The sequence below is a fragment of the Larimichthys crocea genome, chromosome XXI, assembly GCF_000972845.2.
Source record: "Larimichthys crocea isolate SSNF chromosome XXI, L_crocea_2.0, whole genome shotgun sequence".
NCBI classification, from domain to species: Eukaryota; Metazoa; Chordata; class Actinopteri; family Sciaenidae; genus Larimichthys; species Larimichthys crocea.
In genome coordinates, this window is record NC_040031.1 from 15,142,484 (window position 1) to 15,162,930 (window position 20,447).

Here is a 20,447-nt window from a genome sequence, read left to right on the forward strand (position 1 = left end):
AACACTGAATAGTTATCAGTGTTCTCTCAGGCCATCTGTTATGTGAACAGCAACTTTCATGTTGTCAGTAAAGAGGCTGATGCTTCCCAGTATTCAGATCCAAAACACGTCAAACAACTAATACACAAGTTGAACTGATACTTTTATTTTGGAGATTTCTCTGTGTTTACAACACACATTTGGATACAGGACAATTACAAAAAAAAAAGTAGAGAAACAGATGAATGAGAACATGAAATTGTAACTTAAAGCATTCAGTAAACAGGTTCATCGTTTTTTTCCCAAGCATGGCGACGGTATAAAATAAAATACTATTACTAAAGCATAACAAAAGAAGACAAAAAGAGTGAGTTTACAGGGGAATATATTAGTTTAACAAGGGAATACAAGAGAAAACTAAATATTAGATGTATTAAGGCGTCACCGAGCATTAGTTTAAAGCTAGAGTGGAACAGTCCAACATTGCTCTTGGCTAAGTGGTCACATGTACATGCGTCTCAAACGAACACAGATTTAGTTGCCTGAGTTTGTAGCACAGCAAGCTATATTACCTAAACTTCAAATACTTCAAGAATCTATATAGGCAGCCTAATAAATTTGAAATATCCTTCATATATTTAAATTAAACTGACTTTGCTCTCCTCGTTATCGTCACACATTGCTGCTTCAAAACACTGATTATGAACACGTTGTGTCGTGACAACAATTAGGCTGACATGCTCATGTTTTGGTAGTCACGTTTCATTAAGTGCTTTGTGCAAAGTTAAAATAAAAAAAGAAGAATGTGTATCTTTCCTTCTCTATACGGACACAGCTGAGGAAACCAGAAGCACATGAACTAGGCGATGGCTGATGCGCTTTGTGTAATGGAGCAAACATAGTTCAGTAGGTAGGGGCAGGCTTTCATTAGCTTGGACATGTTGGTAAACAGAGGCACATTAAAAAGGGATCTCTTCACTCTCTCAGAGCGTTTCACTTCTCATCTCCAGGAACAGGACTCACTGTCAACAGTCAACATGCACCAGCTGCTGCTGCTGCTGCTTGGAAAACTGGCCATAGGAGGACAGAATCTGCCCTATACTCACAGTAGTAACCGCAGCACAGATTTGTCTTCATAAAAAAGCTACTTCACATGTCACATTTTGGCCTGGAGAAAGTGTCGGGCTGTTACGAGATTAAAGGGGAGAAAATCATTTGGTAAAATTGTGTTACATCTGTGCTGTGACCTCAACGCTGTCAAATAAACAATGCTCAATTTTTTTTCAGTAACTGTTAAAACAAAAAAAAGTATATATCAAGTATATGTCACTACGTGACACTGGAACCCTTCATACAGCTGTACATACAAACAAGGGACATCTTTAAATCCCATAATAAGCAAGCTGTCAGTTTCCAATAATAATTGTTAATCTCCTGACAGATAGAACCAATAATAAGTTTGTGATATATTAAGGCATTCAATCTTTGGTTACTTGTAGTGGCACTTAAATAAATAATATTGAAACAAGTCAGTTGCCTTTCTTAGACACAGTGTATGAGATTTCCTTCTTTCTTTCCTTACAGCAAATCCTGATTTTCCTCAGCACTATGATTATTATAACATAGAGAATGAAAAGCCATAAACAGGAGACAGAGGCCTCAAGTTTCAGCATGCATGGAGAATTGGTCTTTCATCTGTGTACGCGTCCTCTATCAGCAGGTAAGCAGAAGAGGGACGGCTGCAAATTGTGGGACCCTCTAGCTCTTTAATAAAAGTTATGCGTGTGTGTGTGTACTGCAGAAATAACACAGACACTACACCAAAGTGATGGTCAGTATTGTAATACGCTAGCGGGGCAATCTACATCACCACATCCTCCACATCATGTCCAGCTGATTGACCAGCTGCTCGCGGGGCTAGAGACACTCTGACAGCACTTCATGTCTGGGTAAAGACGGATAGATCATGGGGGCACAGGTACACTCATCGTGGGTGTTTTGGCTGAGTTGGATCTTCAGCTTCTCCACTTCATAGTTGTGGAGATACTCTTGGACTAGGTAGCGCTCTCTCTTTACTCGGGCCCTCACGTCAGAAGGAACATCAGGAATCATCCAAGCCACAAAGAACTTCACGAAGAACACAACATGCTGCGGAGGAAGAAAGCACGGGTTACAGGTTACCTCAAAACGAAGAGCTACAGAAAGAAGTCTGCATGGATATCTGAAAAGTGTGTGTGGGAGAATGAGGGTTGCTATTAATGTAACAATCGCCTACTGCCCGGCAAGTGTTGGTGTTGCTGGTGAGAGCACTGCAGCCTGGTTTTTACCTCCATGATAATGATGAAAGCCAACTTGGCAGCCAGAATATGCCAGAACTGCATAGTGTGTTTGTACTGCATCTCATGGCCAGGAGGGTATCGGTAATCACGATACCTACAAAGAAAGAACAAAGATTTAAAGAGCCTGCAATTTCTGTGTGAAATGGAAGTTATAATAACTCTGTGTACTATACACAAGCAATACTAATCACGACATTTAAATCTGAAGTTAAATAGTGATTTAGGTAAACTGGTTAAGTTCAGCTGAGCTGCATTTGTGAGGCTTTATTACATTAACACTCAAATCTCTATTGGAGAGAGTCAATTATGAACTAGTGATCGGAAGGCACAGGACTAGTTCACACCACAATGAGCAGGCCTTTCATGTAACAGTGGTAACTACACAGTTACAGTTAATTCTACACTTTTACTCAAACACTGAACATAAGTACAACTTTGAGATACTTTTTAACTAATTTTAACGTTATAATTCTTCTTCACTAGATTACATTGTGCTTTTTACTCTACGTTCATCCAACAGTAATGATATGATACATTATTATGGATTAAACGCCCTGCATATTCACACAGATCCCTTTCAACTTAGTCCATGCACTAACTGGAGTGATACTCAAGAGACTGGAGTCGACCACCCAAACCTAAAGTTATAAAAAATAGTTCAAATAAACTAACCGATTTAAAATGCAGCCTATATTTGAACATATTTACAATAATATTCAACATATATCTCATATATATCTCTTTGTCATCATAATTTGTATATACTGTGATTGTTGGTCTATTCTATACATACAATAAAACATCTATTGTGTGTCTATCTGTCCTGGGAGATCTCTAATGATCACCATGTGTAATATATTTAACACTCCGAAATGTGCCATTCTGCATAATGAATTATGATGAAAGATTTAATGCTGGCAGTAATCCTGTACTTTTACCTTGTAATCTAATAACATTCACTCCTTCTCTCTCATATACAGAGCCTTACAATCACACATACCTGCAGGTAGTGTGGATGGAGCTGTTGAACCAGAATGGGTTCTCATCGTCGTCAGGCTTGTTGTCCAGTGGGAACGCAGAGATGTTAAACACCGACAGGCTGTTGTTTATGTAGCCCTTCATATTCATCTGACCGTCTGGCTGGTAGGCGTACATGTACACGAGTCGAGGGATCATATCAGAGGTGAAGGCCACAATGAATGCCTGGAAGGCAGGGAAAGAAACAGTGTAAGGAAAACCCGAGATACAACTGGGTAAGTAATGCATAGTTACAAAGCATACAGATGTAGTCCAGCACTCACGTTTGTGACAACAGAGAGTACGGCCATCCCATTGAGGATTTCTTGCCAGGCTCCAATACTGTGGGCCTTTGCTGCCACAGGACGTCTGAATTGAGTGGTGAGCTTCCAGGCGTCCACCCTAACCTCGATAATATTGTTTATTAGGGCCATCAGGGGAGCCAGAGGGAAGGAGGCGACAAACAGTGTGATGAAACCAAACTGGATCACTGGGACAAAGAGATGAGAGAAGTTAATAAGAGAGAGTACGGGGGAAACGGCACCATCTGCAGGACCTCAGAGGATCTATTTCAGTATTGTCTCTGAATCTTTCTCTCTCTCTGTAATGGATTGACTCTGTGCTAATTTTTTACCCATTTCCAGGTACTCATAGAAGAGGCCCAGCTGCCCAAAGCCCTGCAGGTCGTGGTCCTGCTCCCAGCGGCTGTACAGACTCTCTGGGTGGCTTCTTGCTTTCCTGCTGCCCCACCAGTTCATCAGCCACCTGGGAGACCACAAGGGGACGATAGAGAGCTTTGACAGACACAATTCACCCACTGACAGACATAATGGAGGCTGTACTGAACTGTTAATACTTGCTAAAAAATATAACCCTTGCATCTGAACAAAGTGTTAAAGTCAAGGATAGTAGCAGAGAAAACAAAAACAGGACTCTAACCATGGTTCATGTATTTAGCTATGTGATGCAGCTGCAAAGCTTTTATAGAATGTGTGAATTTAACCTCCTGTATCAGGGTTTATGCAGGAATCATGAGGTTAAATTTAATACCTTTTTAATACCTTCTAAATATTTTTTTAAAACACAACTTGCCTCTAGTCCTGTAGCAAAACCAGGATCGATAAATGTGAGGGCACAAGTACACTTGACCTTGAGCTGTTCACACTTTTCTTTTTTGTCTTTTCACTGTAATTTTCAGTCAGTGAAATCAAACTTTTTTTTTTATGCAACGCTTGTTTCAAGTTTTACTCCAGCAATCGACCATGTACATAACTTTTCAGTTTTCAGTGATCACAAAGTACCAGGGCATTCCCGTAACCATGGTAACTCACGGTGCTGGAGGAGAGGGAGCGATGCTGAATGTCGTTTTTACACGATAATGAGTAGAGTCGTTGTTTCAGACATGAAGCAACAACAGGGGACTCTCCGTGTCAGACGTGTTCTCACATGCGTGACAATCACCCCCCTCCTCGGATATACATTGATCTCATAAATGGCCTCTGTGAACTCTAACTGACGGAAATAGCGAAGTAGAAGTCACTATGACAGTCCTGTCATTCTGGCGAGCTTTTGACAAACAAACTTACAACAAATCATGTGCTATTCTTTAAAAAAAAACAAAAAACCTCGCAATCAGACATTCAGTACTTTTTAAGGGGCTTAATTTTCCCGAAGTTGATTTACTACCTTTTAATACTTTTTAATACCCCACGGACACCCTGTGTATATTTTATGCATTTAGATGAATTGTGCTTTGGATGTTCGGTTCAGATAGAATACTCACGGCACCAGAGCTTCCTGGATGTTGCCCCACACCTGTTTACCGGTCATCACTATCACCAGCTGGGTGGTCAACTCAATCAAACAGCCACCAGGGTCACACTGAATGTAGACAGGTTGAGATAGAGGAGGAATGGGAACAAACATTAATAAAGAATTATCAGTACGACTCAAACGAATCATACGAAACAATGTAATGTAGTTATATCAGGTACCTCTTCATTCCTCAGTTCGCTTCCAAACATGTAAGCATACTTTCCAGGATAGCCAACAAACTTTCCCTTAAAGAAAGCCACATAGAAGCAGGAGGAGTAGTAGTTGACAAACTGGAAGAGGAACATCTTCACTGTTAGTTTGTTTTCATACTCCAGGTGGGTCTTGGGAATTTCTGCCAAATAAAGTTAGAAAATATAGATTTTAAATTCATTAACCAAACAAACAAACAAACAAAAAAAAAAACACTGCATCATCATGAAATACATAATGGGTTAAAAAAACACAGATACTGAATAATCTGGGATTTTTTCTTTCACTCTGACTCTCACCCATGTCAGTGATCCAAACAGCCACTCTCTCATACATGAGGTTGAGAATCATGATGATGACAAAGTTGATGCAGGAGGCGGTGACAGAGGTGGCCAGTTGTGGTGTGATAAGGGGGCCAACCACCTGCAGCTGGGCGGTGGGACTGTCCTTCATGATGCTGGCGAAGGCTGCGTATACCGCCAGGCGGTACGCTATCACCCCAATGATGCAGGCAATGATCAATGAGATCTTCAGGACAGAGACGACAGTGACAACATGAAAGACAACTACAAGACAGCGAGTCACAAGACAAAGGGTCAGTGACAGCAACACACCAAACACGACGCTAGTGCAAAACACTCAAACACATACAGATGAATGAGTGAAGCAAGGTGAATTATTGCCAATATAGATGTTAGGAGGAACTGCCATGCTTGAAGTGTGCACACATGCCCCGTGAAAAAAAACATAATCTTCCCCTTATCTCATTCATGTTACAGGTTTTTATAAACAAGAGTACTGTAAAACTTTAATGGGTCTCATTTCTTACAATTTGTGCCATGCATTACCATTCATAGTATTTTGACTCAGTCTCAGCTTCCATATTATTCAAGAGAGCTCCATTTCTTTTTAATGATGCAATGTGATGACTATGGTGTATGATAAGAAAGCCACAAAAGACACAAGCAGAATATTTTGATTCATCCACTATACCAAAAATACAATGCTCACCCAGAACAGGACTGTGGCTCCAGACAGACATGTGCGTGCACACTTGCTTGTTACGGGTAAGTATGGCTCCATTTCCTAAATCATAAGCAAGCAAAGCATGGATATGGGAGTCAGTCACCCTCATCCTGAAAAGACAGCTCTAAGGCCAGGTTCCTTTAATTACCACTGGCCTCAGAAGCAAGGCAGAGCAAGGTCACCCAATCACAGCTCTTGTTTATGTTTAAACTCTAAGTTCGATTCTTTCATCTAGTGGTCTCTTGGTGAAACCGTGCTTTTGCAAAAATCTCCTTCAATATACTGATCCACCTACGCCAATAGTAATGCGATGCAGAAGTAAAGTCGTGCCTCTCAGTCTTTCCAGAAATGCCTGTGTTAACCACACAAATTACTCCACACCAAAACCTCTTCCTCACCAATTTGGCATTCCACGTTAAGTGCTACCCTTACCCAGAGTACCACGGTGGCCCAACAGAGAAGCAATTTCGCCAATAGGTCTGTAGCAGTCCTTTCAAGAACCCACTCATGTTCCTGAAGTCGAGTGGGATGTGGTCAAGACATGTTACAGCACCCTGTTTCTCTTCATTTCAAGTGTGTGTCTGTCACTATCTACATATTCACTGTTCCCAGAAAACACAGTGGGTCGGTTTTACTTATTCTTCAAAGAGTCTCCAGTCACACCAGTTTTTAGTCTTGTAACTGGCCTAATGAATGACTGCAACAAACAAAGCATGAACTGTACATCCAATAAATAAAATAATCTGTAACTTGTCAAAGTCCTACCATACAGTATATCTGTCACAGATACACAGACCTAGAGCTGTACTTTAAAACAGTATCATACAGCATATTAGTATTTCATGGGCACTCAAACACCTGAGTGATGCGGTTCATCTTGCGGTTGCTGCACTTGGTCTCATACTCCGGCCGAAGCTGCAGCTGCTGTTGCTCCTCCTCGAAGTCAACCAGATCCCACTCGTACTCGAGACGAGCCTGCCGCCTCTTCCAGAACTCCAGAAACAGCGTCACTGCAGAGCATACGACCACCAAATGTAATTTGCCTGTGCTTTGACCCTTATTCATCTCTATTATTCTGGTGTGGTGGCAGAAGTGTCAGATCTCAGCACCTCAGTAGAAGAGAAGTAAGTGTGAAGATGTATTGCTTTGTGATGTGGGTGAATAAAGGCCCTGTGTGTGTGAGTAACAGTGATTTTAAATGACTAATACTTGTTCATTAGCTCCCACTAGGTGGCGCACTGGGTTAGAAAATACAAAATGCAGCAAGGAGACATTTTTACTTACCCCAAATCCCCATAAATATGGCAAAAAATACCGTTCCCACATTGTCAAACAGGTGTGATTGCTGAAAGAAGAACATAGTGAGACAATGAGATACGGATTTCATGACATTTAGAGAAAACCATTTAAATGTCAGATATTGTGGGTAGAACATGAATCATGATGAACACTCAGTCCGGAAGCCAGGATGTCTCACCCATGAGGAGTTGCACGTTGTGTTCAGTTTCCAGTAGCCACATTTCTTGTCACAAAGCGGGCACATGATAATATTGCCTCCGATTTCCTCACTACAGATTTCTTTACTGTAGGGAAATGAAGAATTTTTCTCAATAAAAAGAACACAGACACTGACAAAAGCACATACACTGACATCAGGGAGAGCAAAAAAATAGGCTACTACTCCACTAATCACCTCCACTCGTTGTCATCATAGGTGAGAACTCCGTAGACGAAACAAATTGTCCCTACTATTGCAGCAAACAACAGCATCTCTGTGTAGAAGCCCAGCCACGCAAAATAAATACCAATCTTCTCCCCGTAATACTTCCTAGTGAAGAGAAAAAAAACATATACTGTAAATTCGTTGCCACCAGATCGATGCAGAGTGAATAACACACATCAGATACGACAACTTTGTATTCAAGTCTTACCTTACAAGATTGAGGGGCTGTTCCTTGAAGAAACAGAAGAATCTGGCCCAGTGTTTGTAGAGATTGTATCTCTCACTTTCGCAATTAGCATCCTTCGCTCTTGTCCAGTATCTAGACTGCATGCACACAGAAAAAAACAGTTCACTTCCATATTCATTGCACTATTGAAAAGCTATTATGCAATGCAATATCCAACACCTGAAGACTCCATGTCGTTTTCCAATAATAGAAAAGAAAAGTTCACCAAAAGAGGCTCACATCATGCAGTGGGAAGGCTGAAGTGTAGGTGCCGTTGTTGAGTAACCGCTTGATTCCCTTCTTGTCTTTGTCTCCACATTCATCCCTGAAGTATGAACAGCGGGACAGGATGTAGTAGACCTGGGTAGGGAGAGAGAAACAGAAGGACAAAGTGTTTTGCTCAGAGATGTTGTATGGATAAAAACAGAATTATAAAGTTGCTTTTGTGTAACAGTTTAACATATTGCGACTTTCACTTCTTCACAGGAGACATAATTGACTGAAGTTGAAACTTAGAGAGTCACTGTCAAAGCATCCTTACTATCCTGTTGCGAGTAGAAGGGGGGAAGAACGTCTCTCTGTCATCGATGAGGAAGAAGTCAGACTTGCTCTTGTTGAAGGGAGCTGTGAAAAAGTCTGGCTCAGGGTGCATGATGTGGTCCGGCAGACGAAAAGGAGTGGACATCCAGTTCATGGGCATCTCGGTGTTGTCTGGGATGTCGTTGACCTTGAATGGGACCTTGATTTTCAACACGTCTGCGTAGGTGGCCAACACTTCCCATGGAGCGTGGATCTTCACAAAATAAGTCTTTCCATCTTCTGACTCCTGATGACGACGACAGTGAGACAGGTGTCACAGTATGATGAGTGTAGGGTTACTGATAATGAACTAAAATACAAGATCTATGAAAAGTGTTTTTTGCAGGTTTTATGCACAATTCGTGGTTGTTGTTGATGTATGAAGATAAATGTGCAGTGTTTACTTTTGCTCTATCACAAAGACACGTTTGTACTAGTTTATTATATTTGTCTTTTTTGTCTTTGTAAAAAGAAATAAATAAATAAACAGATATGTGATATGATATACAATACACATACATATGTCTTTGTGGGCCACTTAATTCCATGTCACATTGGACATAATCAAATCAATGGAAGGACGCTCTTACTGATTTATCTTCAACCTCCAGCTGCAGGCCGACTTTCTCGAGATTGGCCTCGTATACTTTCCTCCTCTCCTTTAGAAGAAAACAAAGCACACAAACACATATAACATAAATATATATATTAGTTTGATATTAATTTAGCTGCTTTCCTCACCACTGTACAGTGTGATAGCAAAATCAATTGTACAGCAAGCAAGTAAACACAAACTGTGTTAAAAATCATGATACACAAAAGCATGGCAAAAAGAGCAGTGGGGAACATTATACATAAAAAACATTGAGCAGCATATACTTAAGATTATGAGATATATTGACATACTGTTCATACTTATATGATATGTAACACATTGTATGGTATACACCTGATGATATACAAAAAAGAAATAAGGTTGAATACTGCAAATGTGAATATATCACGATACAATCTATTTGTGAAGTAAATATTTTGAGAGCTTCATGCTATGAAGTCAATGTGAGATAAAATGCGAAATGAGAAGATGTCACATCACAAATAAACATCTAAAATGAAAGTGAACATGGAGTCAGATATAAAAGTGAACTGAATGTAAAAAGGTAGTGAAAGTTACTTGTAGTAAGTCAGTAGTAGATATAATGTCACCAAAAGGTACTGAGAATGAGGTTTCATTGTTTCAGAAATAGAAACAGAAGTGAAAATATGCAGATCCTTGTTAGAGCTGTAATTTACTGTCGCATTTTTACAATGTATGCTAATAATACACAGGAACTGGCCTCCAGCTGGCCCTTCCTTGTACAGCGGAAAAAAAAGGATGATTTCCTGACCAGGCCAGAGGTCTGAATGTTGACTCACTAACAAGATTGTGGGTAAAATGTGAATCAACAGCAGCAAACTATCACATACCCGCAGAGGAGTAACATAGAGACGTAAAGACTAACAGCTCAGTCTTTTAGCTCTCCACAGCTGATAAAAGAGTCAAGCCACAAAAAGCTACAAGTGACAGCAGGGAAGTACTTTAAAGTTGATTTGCTTAAAAAAGCAGGGTTGTAAGTCTGTCTCCAGAAGTGACCTCATAAAATTCCTTAGAAGGATTACTGATACAAGCTGAGAACAGTTTATCTAACTTTATCTATGATGTGGTATTTAGGGCATGCCAATGACACACAGTGGGAAGTACTGGAGGAGGATATCCTGTAAACAGCTCTGTTTAAATCAAGAAGTAGAAATAAGATCAGCTCTTCTTTTGTGTGATATTTTAGGATTATGTAAAACATACATCAGGAGACAAAACATCAGTTATTAGAAACATACGCTTGCAGTTAGTGAATTACATCGATGTAACTTTTTTAAGTTGATTCTTACCTGTTTTTTCTCATCTTTGTCGTCAACATAGGACAGGACAAAATCAATCCTGCGCAGTCCATCACGGAAGAACACAGAGTCTTTACTTTGTTGTTGTCTGTCAATCTATAGCAAGAGAGAACAGAGGTCACAGCATTTAAACACACACATACACAGGTACAGTGTCAGCTCAACAAGTCTTTGGATGCATTCAGCACAGCAGACCAGAAAGTCAAACTACTGTTTGTGTCGGCAGCTGACAGCAAAACCCAAAGAATAAGTCCTCTGCACCACATCACACTCAACTCTTTGTCTGAGACAACAAAAATACTGATTATCATATTTTCACTGCAAACACAAACAGCATGCTGAATGGAGGACATCCACTATGGCTAAGATCTTCCATATTGCTTGTGTCCCCTTTTTAGGGTTTGTAGAAGAAAAGGAGAATAAAAAAATCTTTGTCAGATCACAGAATTAAACCCTGAATCCTGTCAATCCTTTGATTTCCGGTCATCTGTTAACTCATTAAACACAACCTCAGGCTGCATGTCATAGCAAAGGATATGTGGAGAGAACTACAAATCCATTAATACCATTCTCATAACATGGACATCCAGCAGCCATAACAGGCTTTGTTGTACTTCATGTTCCTCTGCTGTTCTGAAAACTCTTGACTCCATAGTCTCTGGAAACACCTGTACTGGTGGCTGAAGAAATTCCAAGCATGTGTGTGAGCAAATGCTAGCCCTTCAGTGGCTGTCTCTTCAGCAGCTACAGAACTGAGAAGGATTGAACTACACAGGAATGCTTTAAAATGGGGACAGGAAGGTACTGTTGTACTGTTGTGGAGAATTTGCTGAAGTCAAAGGTCAATGGTGAGGTCAGGAGGGAAGAAAGTGTTGAGGAGCCTCTGATGCCTTTTTCTGTATTATTTATTGACACTTGGCCAAAGAGAATTAGAGACACTCTCATAGAACATCAGAAGTGCCTCAGTCGGTCTCGCATTCTGCCCAACTCATGCTGGTGGATAGAGTTTAAACCCAAAGATAACACCACAAATACTATACACCCAGAATTAGTCAAAGAGAATGTTTTTACCCATGTGTTATTGTCAGCATATTCTAGTCTGGAGACACAGATGTCTGTTTATGCAGATAGGAACGTCAACGGCCAGCTATCTATTATGTCTAGGAAGGCAGCAATAGATCTCTTTGATCCTGGCCACCACAGTGTTGAGATAGACTGACTGACACCTACTGTTCCCAACCAAAGCCAAACAACTAACACTACTGAGGACCTCAAGGCCCACAAGTGTAACCTAAGGATAGAAAATTCCATAACACTTACTGTCAGAAAGCTAAAAATAACCATGTACCATGAACCCTGTCATGGCTATTCAATACTACATAAACTACCTACACAGGACTGCAGACAATTCAGAGATTCTAACAGAAGTTTGGCCAGTCCATCAACGCTATGTTGCTGGGATAGGGAGGAAAAGAACAGCACTTTACCTCCATGGCCCACTCCCTTAATGGTTATGATGTATCAGCGGAAATGCAGGCTGCCTGCAAAATTGCCTTTCTCCAGGGAGCACAGTCCAGCTCTGAAAGCCCTGCTTCTCTCACTCTCACTCCACTCTGATCCCCCGGCCAGAGGAGCTCCATCCAGTCGCCTGACCTCCCAGGACAAGCCTTCACTTGCTCAAACATCCAGAAAAGGGGGAAAAAAAGGGAGAGAGACAGGGGGAGGGATACTAAGAGAAAAGTAGAGGAGGGAGGAGAGGAGACTCCTAGAGATGACATCAGCACGGGGGATAGAGTAGCTGCTGCCAGCTAGCTGGCTAATGTAATGAGAGCAGAGCATCAGAGAAGGAGGTGACGTCACAGTGCTGTACAACACTGACCATCAGGACAGTAAAAGCAACAGTCCCTCAAATATGTTTTCTAATATTTCAGATTTAAAAAAAAACAACTAACCACATGAAGAATATTGCTCTGACAGGGCTCATAATGGTGAACTAACTGGTGCACAATCTCCTCGGTCTGACTCGACTGTTTCAACTAATCAATTAAACTGTCTGTAGACCTCATCAGAGTTGTGCACAAAGTGCACCATCAGTGAAAATTGCATGTAAATCTTCAAATATACTGTAAGTAAAACAGCTGTTTTCCGCTCTATAGCTGGATCCACCGCCCTGGTTCCTACAGTACTTACTTGAAAAAGCATGTGTGTCTACGTGTTCGACCTTTTTACGGTTTTCTTAACCCAAATTATGCATATGTTCTAACCACAGGTCGGCACTGCCTCACAGACTACATTGGGCCATGTTGATCATTGCAGGGTTGGTGCTTTCTTTAACTGGGACCGTCGCTGTAGAAACTCTCTAATTTTCCATAATTATAGATCAGCTGTATGGAATCAGTGCATCTGCTGGGACCTGCTTCTGTAGAGGCCACAGAGTCCTATACATTTGCCAACTTACCGCTAACTACAGGGTGTTTAGACATACGTACGTCTTTTATCTTAATTAAGGAGGGTAAATGTGGAACACGGTGTAAGATAAATAGGTTACTAATTTCAGGGAGGGGTTTCTTTAAAATATTACTTACAAAGCATTTCTGTTTTGGGGCTGAGAGAGTTTGGAACAGAACCTCTCTATGATTTTCATCTTAATGAAGCATCCTCTCTCTCTCTACCCAGTGACTCTTCTGAGAACAACTCTTCTGTTTCAGCTTAATTTTCCAACTTCCAAAGTCTCTAAATACTCTTCTTCTAAAAACGAATATATTCTGATATTAGTGCCACAAAATCTAATGACAATGGTGCAATTTTTCTCTCTATGTTTTATGCTATATATAGTATATTATTTAGTATATTATTTAGGGCATGCCACTGACACACAGTGGGAACTACTGGAGGAGGATATCCTGTAAACAGCTCTGTTTAAATCAAGAAGTCTTTTTTTTTTTGCATGAACTGTTTAATAAAAAAAAAAAGAAGCTTGCTTTTACATCTCTGGATTACAGCTTTATTTCATTGGAATAAATTATTTAAATTCTCCAGCCTGCTCTAAAGAAAGGTACGATTGTGTTTTTTTCCACAGCCAAAAAAAGGAAAAGTGAACAATCCATTCTCCAGATTTTTGTATCTGGTTCAGTAACCCTTTCTGAAAGTTCACACTGACAACACTGCAGACAGTTGCATACAGCTAAGACTTTCATACTCAGCTTTCATTGTTCATTATAATTTATAGATGTGTAGCTACCTCACCTTTTAAAAGTCCTTCAGTGTGATCTTCTACTCAATTATAGCACTTAGTTGGAGGGAGCAGGTTACCAGAAAAGCTTATTACAGGGTGTTTCTCCCATAAAGATTAGCCGTTATTAAAAGGGGTAATGATCCCTCTGCTCATTAACATTGGTTATGTTGTGTTTAAGGAAGACCACATTTTAGAGGATTCAAAAGAAGAAGTCTACGGCACATTATATGGCGAGCCACGGTAAAGTTCAGTCCTGTCATGAGCACAGGGCAGGGTCATGATTACAGTATAGGCTGTACACACAAATGTGCACACACAAAAATAGAGAGGTAGTTACATGTATGTGTGTGCAAGTGTGCACTTTGTAATTATGCTGTGACACCACCAGGCTGTTGCTTTCTCTTCAGTGAAGCAGAAGATTATCACAGGTGAGAACAAAGCAAGTTTTTCTTTCCATTTTTAACTCTCATTATGCATCAACACACAGCACAGGCCAGCAAGTATCCATTACATGCCCTCCACAAGCCACCATTAGCTCTCTACCAAGAGATGTGTATTGATTTCAACTCACATGTCCAAGCTTTAATTTCTGAATGTCTAATACTGGTGGAGAAACAACACTGAGCAGGCTTTTCTCAGGAAGCAAATAGAGGCTGGCAGGCAGACAGACATATATGCATAAAGTAGCATCACATCACAAGCCTATTTTACCATGCCATACCCTGGAACGAAACTTCAGGAATAGTGCCCGCTTTCTCGACAGCTGTGGAGGAGTGGAGTGGAAAATGAGGTAAAGCCTAACAAGACAACAAATTCAACACCATACAGCTAAAACTGTAGCGACAACCTTACAGAGGTGATCAAAGCGGTCAGACACTGCACACTTGCATTTAAAAATAATAATAAATAATCCAGTGTGTAAATCTTTTGTTCTAGTTCTAGTTTTGTAGTTATGGTTACAGACTCTCCCTATAGTGGTAGGTGGTTCATTTGCCAAAAAAGGACAAAACACACAATAGAAAATTGACTTACATCATTGTTTTCCATAGCTGTGGTGAATATATCGTTTTGACCACAATAATTGTGTAGATCAGGGCCAGATTTGACAATGTGAAGAGGCCTGGGGGCCAATACTAACAGTTTATAATTTAAAGAATTACCACTGTCACTTTTTTTTTTTTTTAATGACAATGTAAGCAAATCTAAGCCAATCAGGCGTGAACAAATCTAAAAACCAGTTCTTTCTTTCTTTCGCATCTGGAGACAAATAACGGAATAAATTGTATGGAATACGTTAAACTTGCATAAAGTTGATAGAAATCTTAACCTCATGTTCATTTTAAACATGACTTATTATGAGTAATGCAAAGTCTGTTAACATCCCTGGTGTAGAAGATCTGTTATTGTGTTATTGTGTAGCCCTATCACAGATAAAACACTCAAAACCACGTACTCACTAAACCACATCAAGTCAGCTATGGTCAAAGTCAAGTCTTACTCAGTTACAGATTGGAGATAATGTGAGATATCACACAAACACACAGACACTGACACAGCAGCATGCATCCGTGTCCTCGGCTGGTGTCTTACCCCAGTCAAAGAATTGATTTGCTCTAAAGTCTGAGCTTCACGCTGTGGACTGTCACTGTGATCAGAGGGAGCCAGGGAGGTCTGGCTGGTGTTGAGAGACTCACAGGTCTCTACACACACTTCAGGCGTTAAAGGAAACTTTGAGTACAGTGTGAAAGGGGGAGATTAAACAAGAAGTTATGTTTGACTCTCTCATGACATTTGCAAGTTGTGAACTATTATGACTGAATTTGTAAAATGTCGTAATCTCAAAACTAAGACTATAAATTGTGGGATCTACTGGTTGGTTGATTAGTGGGAGATGTACAACATGAAAATTTGTGTGACTCTTAAACTTGAAAGACAGACGGGAGGAATCTAAATAAAGCATTCTACTTGTAAACTATGAACTTCCTGCTACCATGTTTACAGGAGGTGAGTTAAAAGTCAGGAAACAATGCTGTCAAACAGAAATATTTCATCCATCTGTCTTGGAAAGCTAAATATTAAATCATAGGAAGGATACATTTTCATATATTTAAAAAGCTGATATAAATTAAAATCATATGCAAACTATTCTATGGCACTTGACCACACATATGACATGGAAGGTTGTAGATTTACTATTTGGAAATGTTATGAAAATAAAAACATTTCCTCAGACTGTCCACAATCAAATCAAAAGTTGTTTTACAGAAATGTCTGTGTAAAGGTGCTGAGTGAGTGTAAGCATGTGGTGTTTGGTGTTTACCTCGGATTGTCCCTGCTGGAGGGATCCTGAGCTGGATGAGGCATGCTGGTGGTAGCCGTTTAGATCATCTGCAAGACAGAAGAAATACTAGATTATAAATATGATTAGTCAGTTTTCTCTAACAACTTTAAAAGAACAATAACACGAAGCATAGTGAATCTCAGACAGGCAGGGTGGTGGCAGTGAAGATAAGTTTCAGGCACATGAACAGCTGACCGAGTGCAGAGAGGAGCACTGACTGACATGCCAATGTTGTGGTCTATATTTGTGCAGTATTTTGAGGCAGCGCTCCCTCAGGACAGACAGCATGACCTAACAGGATCCCTCTGAAAGAATACACACAGCCATGTTGCTGTGCTTCGGTTCAAACACTACAGGAGTGACTGCAGGAAACGAAACTGAGAAGACCGGTGCAAACCCCTCGTGTGTCTGAAAATAAAAAGCTTCCTGGGTGACGAAACGTGGCTTTAATCGTGATAAAGTTCTGTTTTCATGTACCCCTCATTGCCTGTCAAATAAAATGAAATCCTTCCACATTCTGAGTAGAAGATTTACATAAGCAAATGGCAGGGCAGATAGAAACGCAAAAACAAACATCATGTTCTGCTGGCACCAACGTAGCCAAAAAAATGAAGCATGAGAATGTTTCAGCCTCAGTGTCTGTGTTTTGAAATAGAAATGCAACTCTCCTAATTGATGGTGTCTCTGAGGTTATATTTAGTCTGGACCAGAAAACAGAAAATGTGCTTACACTGACCTGAAACAAGCTTTCAAACCTTGTAATATGTAAACTGTCTCTGCCTCTACGTTATTACACACCAGTCAACAAAGTATAAGTTAGTGGTTCTGAACGCTTCACTCCACAACTTGAATATAGCACAGCCTGTGTTGCAGACATTTGCTTTTTGCTGGACTTAATCGCTTTTTCCACTTAAGCTTTACTTAAATTTCTAAGCTCTTGATAATATCTCACAGTAACAATGCAACTTACTATAATTGGATACACAATATGAAAATCAAGCTGGCTGTTATCATTTGCACACAGCACACTTATTGTTACAAGTATCTTTTGATTTATGGCAGGATGTGTAAGGAGAGAACTGTTCACAGGCAGTGACCCCTTAAAAAAAAAACCCTGACAATGATGTCAATAAACATACAGCAGATCTGGATTTAAAGCTACAACACATAGCAACACATTTATGGTGTTTTAAAACCAACTTCTTTTAACAGTTTTGTTTTCTTTTAACAGTTATATTTAGTTTAACTCTGATTTGGATTGCTTCTAACATTTCTTCCCTAACATATGAGGATGCATCTCAGACAGCTGAGCATATTTTTGGACAGTTGGACACAGTATAAGAGCACTCAGTATTACCCAGGCAGCTATGCCAAGAGTCTTTTCCCACCTAGCTAAGAAGCCTCCACAGTTAGAGCTTTGTTCGAGAAAGAGCAGCTGATCACAGTGGAAATGCCACAAGGCTGCTTCTGTCTCTCTACCACAGCAACCCAGCACACAGTCCATATATTATTTAGAAGAAGGAAGTAACATCTCAGCCATACAAAGAGCAAATGTTTATTGAAACAATAGTGGTATGATCTCCAAACTATTACTAGGATTCATTATGTAGCTGTACTGAATTTTGCACAAATAGTTCCAGCTTTTCCACTGCCACCTTGCAAGGGTGTTAACCTAAATTCAACAGCCTCGCTTCAAACTGCCAAACTCTGGAAATAAACACAGCGGCTGGATTTGAGTCAGATTATGACGTCATGTTTAGAGTTTGAGTTGAACACATACACCTGCTTTAACATGCCAGTTTACATGTCATGACATTGCTAGATAAATTTAATCCATGTTTACAGTGTATTAGGGTCAGCACTGGGGCAACAACATTCAACAATCCATGTGGGTCTAAATCTGTACCACAACCACACATAGTTTGGGAATCTTTACATGGGTTGAATCTAGATTTAAATACAGTGAGTGCTCAAATAGTTTGTAAGCAAACTACTGGCCGAAACTACCTTTAAATGACAGTTAAAGAGTCTCAGATTATAAGTTTTTCATTCATTTAAACTCTGTGAATGTGTTGAAATACTAGAAGTCTGGTGATATGTAATTGTAACATTTTGAGTGTATATTTACAACCTCATTCATTTTTGCTCGCCCTCTGCAACACAATAGGAATACAGTGTATATATATATATATATATTCGAGTTGTCACTATGAGCGTGATGTGTGGAAAAAGAAAGCTTTCATTGTCATTTCAACACACCATAAACACACAACACCAAGGCAACAGTAACTATCGTCAACTATAGTTCATGAACCTACAGTGATCGCTCATACTTCAGTCTCCGAGATATGATTCTCACTTTACTGCAGAGGAAACACAACACTTCCACATTGATTCATACATCAGGTAAGGGTCGCTGGGGCGTATCGAGGGTGACTCATCTTCCACTGTGCACCACCATAAATGGCTAAAAACACAGCCCTCTGTAGAAATATTTGTTTTATATTCACATTTAGGCAAAAGGAGAGAGAGAGAGAGAGATTTGGGGTTTGAGCTGGTGGCTAAAGTGGCTGTCTGCAAAGTGACAGAGTGTTTCCAGTAAGCAGGCCAGCTGTCAGAGGCTGGCCAGCTTTGAGTCACTGCTGCTTTCATGGAAAGAAAGTCAGACCATGAGCTGGTCGTGGCGTTAAAGTGTGGGGGATATGCAGGGTGGATATCTTTTATAGTAGTTGGAAAACTGTTACTTAAATTCATTTCAGGTACCCAGATCGTTGTTACTGGCACAGCAAACTATGTTTTCCAGTGGTATGCCAACATATCAGGGAAATAAATGTGTGCTGTTTACCTTAGTTGTCAAATGAGAAATGTTATGTTATGCTGTTATGATTGTTAATAAGCTTCTAAGCTATATATACACTCACATTATCCATACACAATATAGAGTTTAATTTAAGGTGTGTAGCTTTAGTGAAATATTTGTTTAGTATTCCTCTAAAACTTTAGCCTATTTTTAAAGTTCTTCTTTAGGCCGTGCAGCCTGGGCACAGCCAGTCTCAGTTCAGTCTTAATTTATGTCCCAGTAGGACGGCAACACTAATGAAGATCAACACAGTAACTTCATAGCAACATTTTAAATGCAGCCGCAGCCTGAAGGGCAGACCCAGCCGTCTGGATCCGGCGTTCAGCTACTCACCGTTGAAAGACTCCGCTGGGCTCATCTCAATTAAACTGTCCCCTCCTTTCCCCGTTATTCGGTGCATGCTGAGACCCTTGTGTGCTTATCGGTCCTCATGTACACCAAGGTATCCCCAGACAGACGATCTCTGTGCCGCTTTTCCACTCCGGGACTCCGAGTCGTTCTTCTCCCCCTCACGGTCGTCCTCTTCAAGCCTCAGCTCACGGACAAGTCCAGGCTACTTGGCAGTCTGCCTTTCACCCACCGGGCTGCCGCATCACTCCGGCACAGACGGAGGTTTGTGAGGGGAGTGGCTCCAAAACCCACAGGCCAATAGTGTCAGCCAGGCTGGGGAGTGAACGGCTACTTTAAATGAACATTTAGAAATGTAACGACGTGCGTTTTTGATAGCATCACAGAAGCTAACGAAGTTTAACTTTCTTCCATGGAGTTCATTTAAGAAGACAACTGTGTACTTTCGCATTAGTCTGTACTCAACTTACCAAGAAGAAAAGAAAAGAAAATATAGTTAGGATAGGGCTAACTTTTCGTAGTTTAAACAGTATTTTTGAGTGAGTTTCTAGGGTGTAGGGCGTAGTTGCCATGGTGACCATTTAACGGTTTTAGGGCTGTGTTTGAGATTCAACAGAAACATCAGTCAGTACTCTACTAATGAGAAATAAAAAAAACAAATATAGCTCGGTTAGGGCTAGATTTAGGTAGTTACACAGTATTTTTGATTGAGTTTCCAGTTAAAGGTTCAATTTTACCAGACAAGTTAGTAAAAAAAATGTCGTTGCTATGGTGACCATTTAAGGGTTTTAGGACTGTGTTTGAGATTCAACAC

The 20,447-nt window shown here is 40.3% G+C and overlaps 1 protein-coding gene across 3 annotated transcripts; it reads right to left on the bottom strand.

The window, feature by feature from the left end:
- Positions 1–125: 125 nt before the first annotated feature.
- ano5a (anoctamin 5a) lies at positions 126–20,216 on the bottom strand. Of its 3 annotated transcripts, XM_019275071.2 has the most exons (23): positions 20,104–20,216; positions 19,619–19,948; positions 16,405–16,472; positions 15,675–15,812; positions 14,806–14,847; positions 10,841–10,945; positions 9,505–9,573; positions 8,877–9,161; positions 8,576–8,695; positions 8,318–8,433; positions 8,080–8,214; positions 7,864–7,969; positions 7,671–7,731; positions 7,245–7,396; positions 6,372–6,446; positions 5,660–5,888; positions 5,330–5,502; positions 5,119–5,216; positions 3,970–4,100; positions 3,620–3,825; positions 3,319–3,521; positions 2,307–2,412; positions 126–2,127 (listed from the first exon to the last, which is right to left on the bottom strand). In XM_019275071.2, exons 2-23 carry the CDS (start codon positions 19,683–19,685, stop codon positions 1,897–1,899), a joined length of 2,916 nt encoding a protein of 971 aa, XP_019130616.1. In that variant the 5' UTR covers positions 19,686–19,948; positions 20,104–20,216; the 3' UTR covers positions 126–1,896. The 3 variants fall into 3 exon arrangements, with proteins under 3 accessions (XP_019130616.1, XP_027128839.1, XP_027128840.1); XM_027273038.1 differs by lacking the exons at positions 14,806–14,847; positions 15,675–15,812; positions 20,104–20,216 and having other exon boundaries at positions 19,619–20,070; XM_027273039.1 differs by lacking the exons at positions 14,806–14,847; positions 15,675–15,812; positions 16,405–16,472; positions 19,619–19,948; positions 20,104–20,216 and adding an exon at positions 12,337–12,508.
- Positions 20,217–20,447: the final 231 nt, after the last annotated feature.

Bases quoted from the DNA above. Each gene is read 5' to 3' on its own strand.
- ano5a (XM_019275071.2), bottom strand. From the start codon at position 19,685: ATGCACCGAATAACGGGGAAAGGAGGGGACAGTTTAATTGAGATGAGC. The intron at 8,696-8,876 runs GTAAGGATGCTT...CTCCCTACCCAG, and splicing joins CTTCTACTCGCAACAGGATA to GTCTACTACATCCTGTCCCG. The intron at 3,826-3,969 runs GTAAAAAATTAG...TCTTTGTCCCAG, and splicing joins CTATGAGTACCTGGAAATGG to TGATCCAGTTTGGTTTCATC.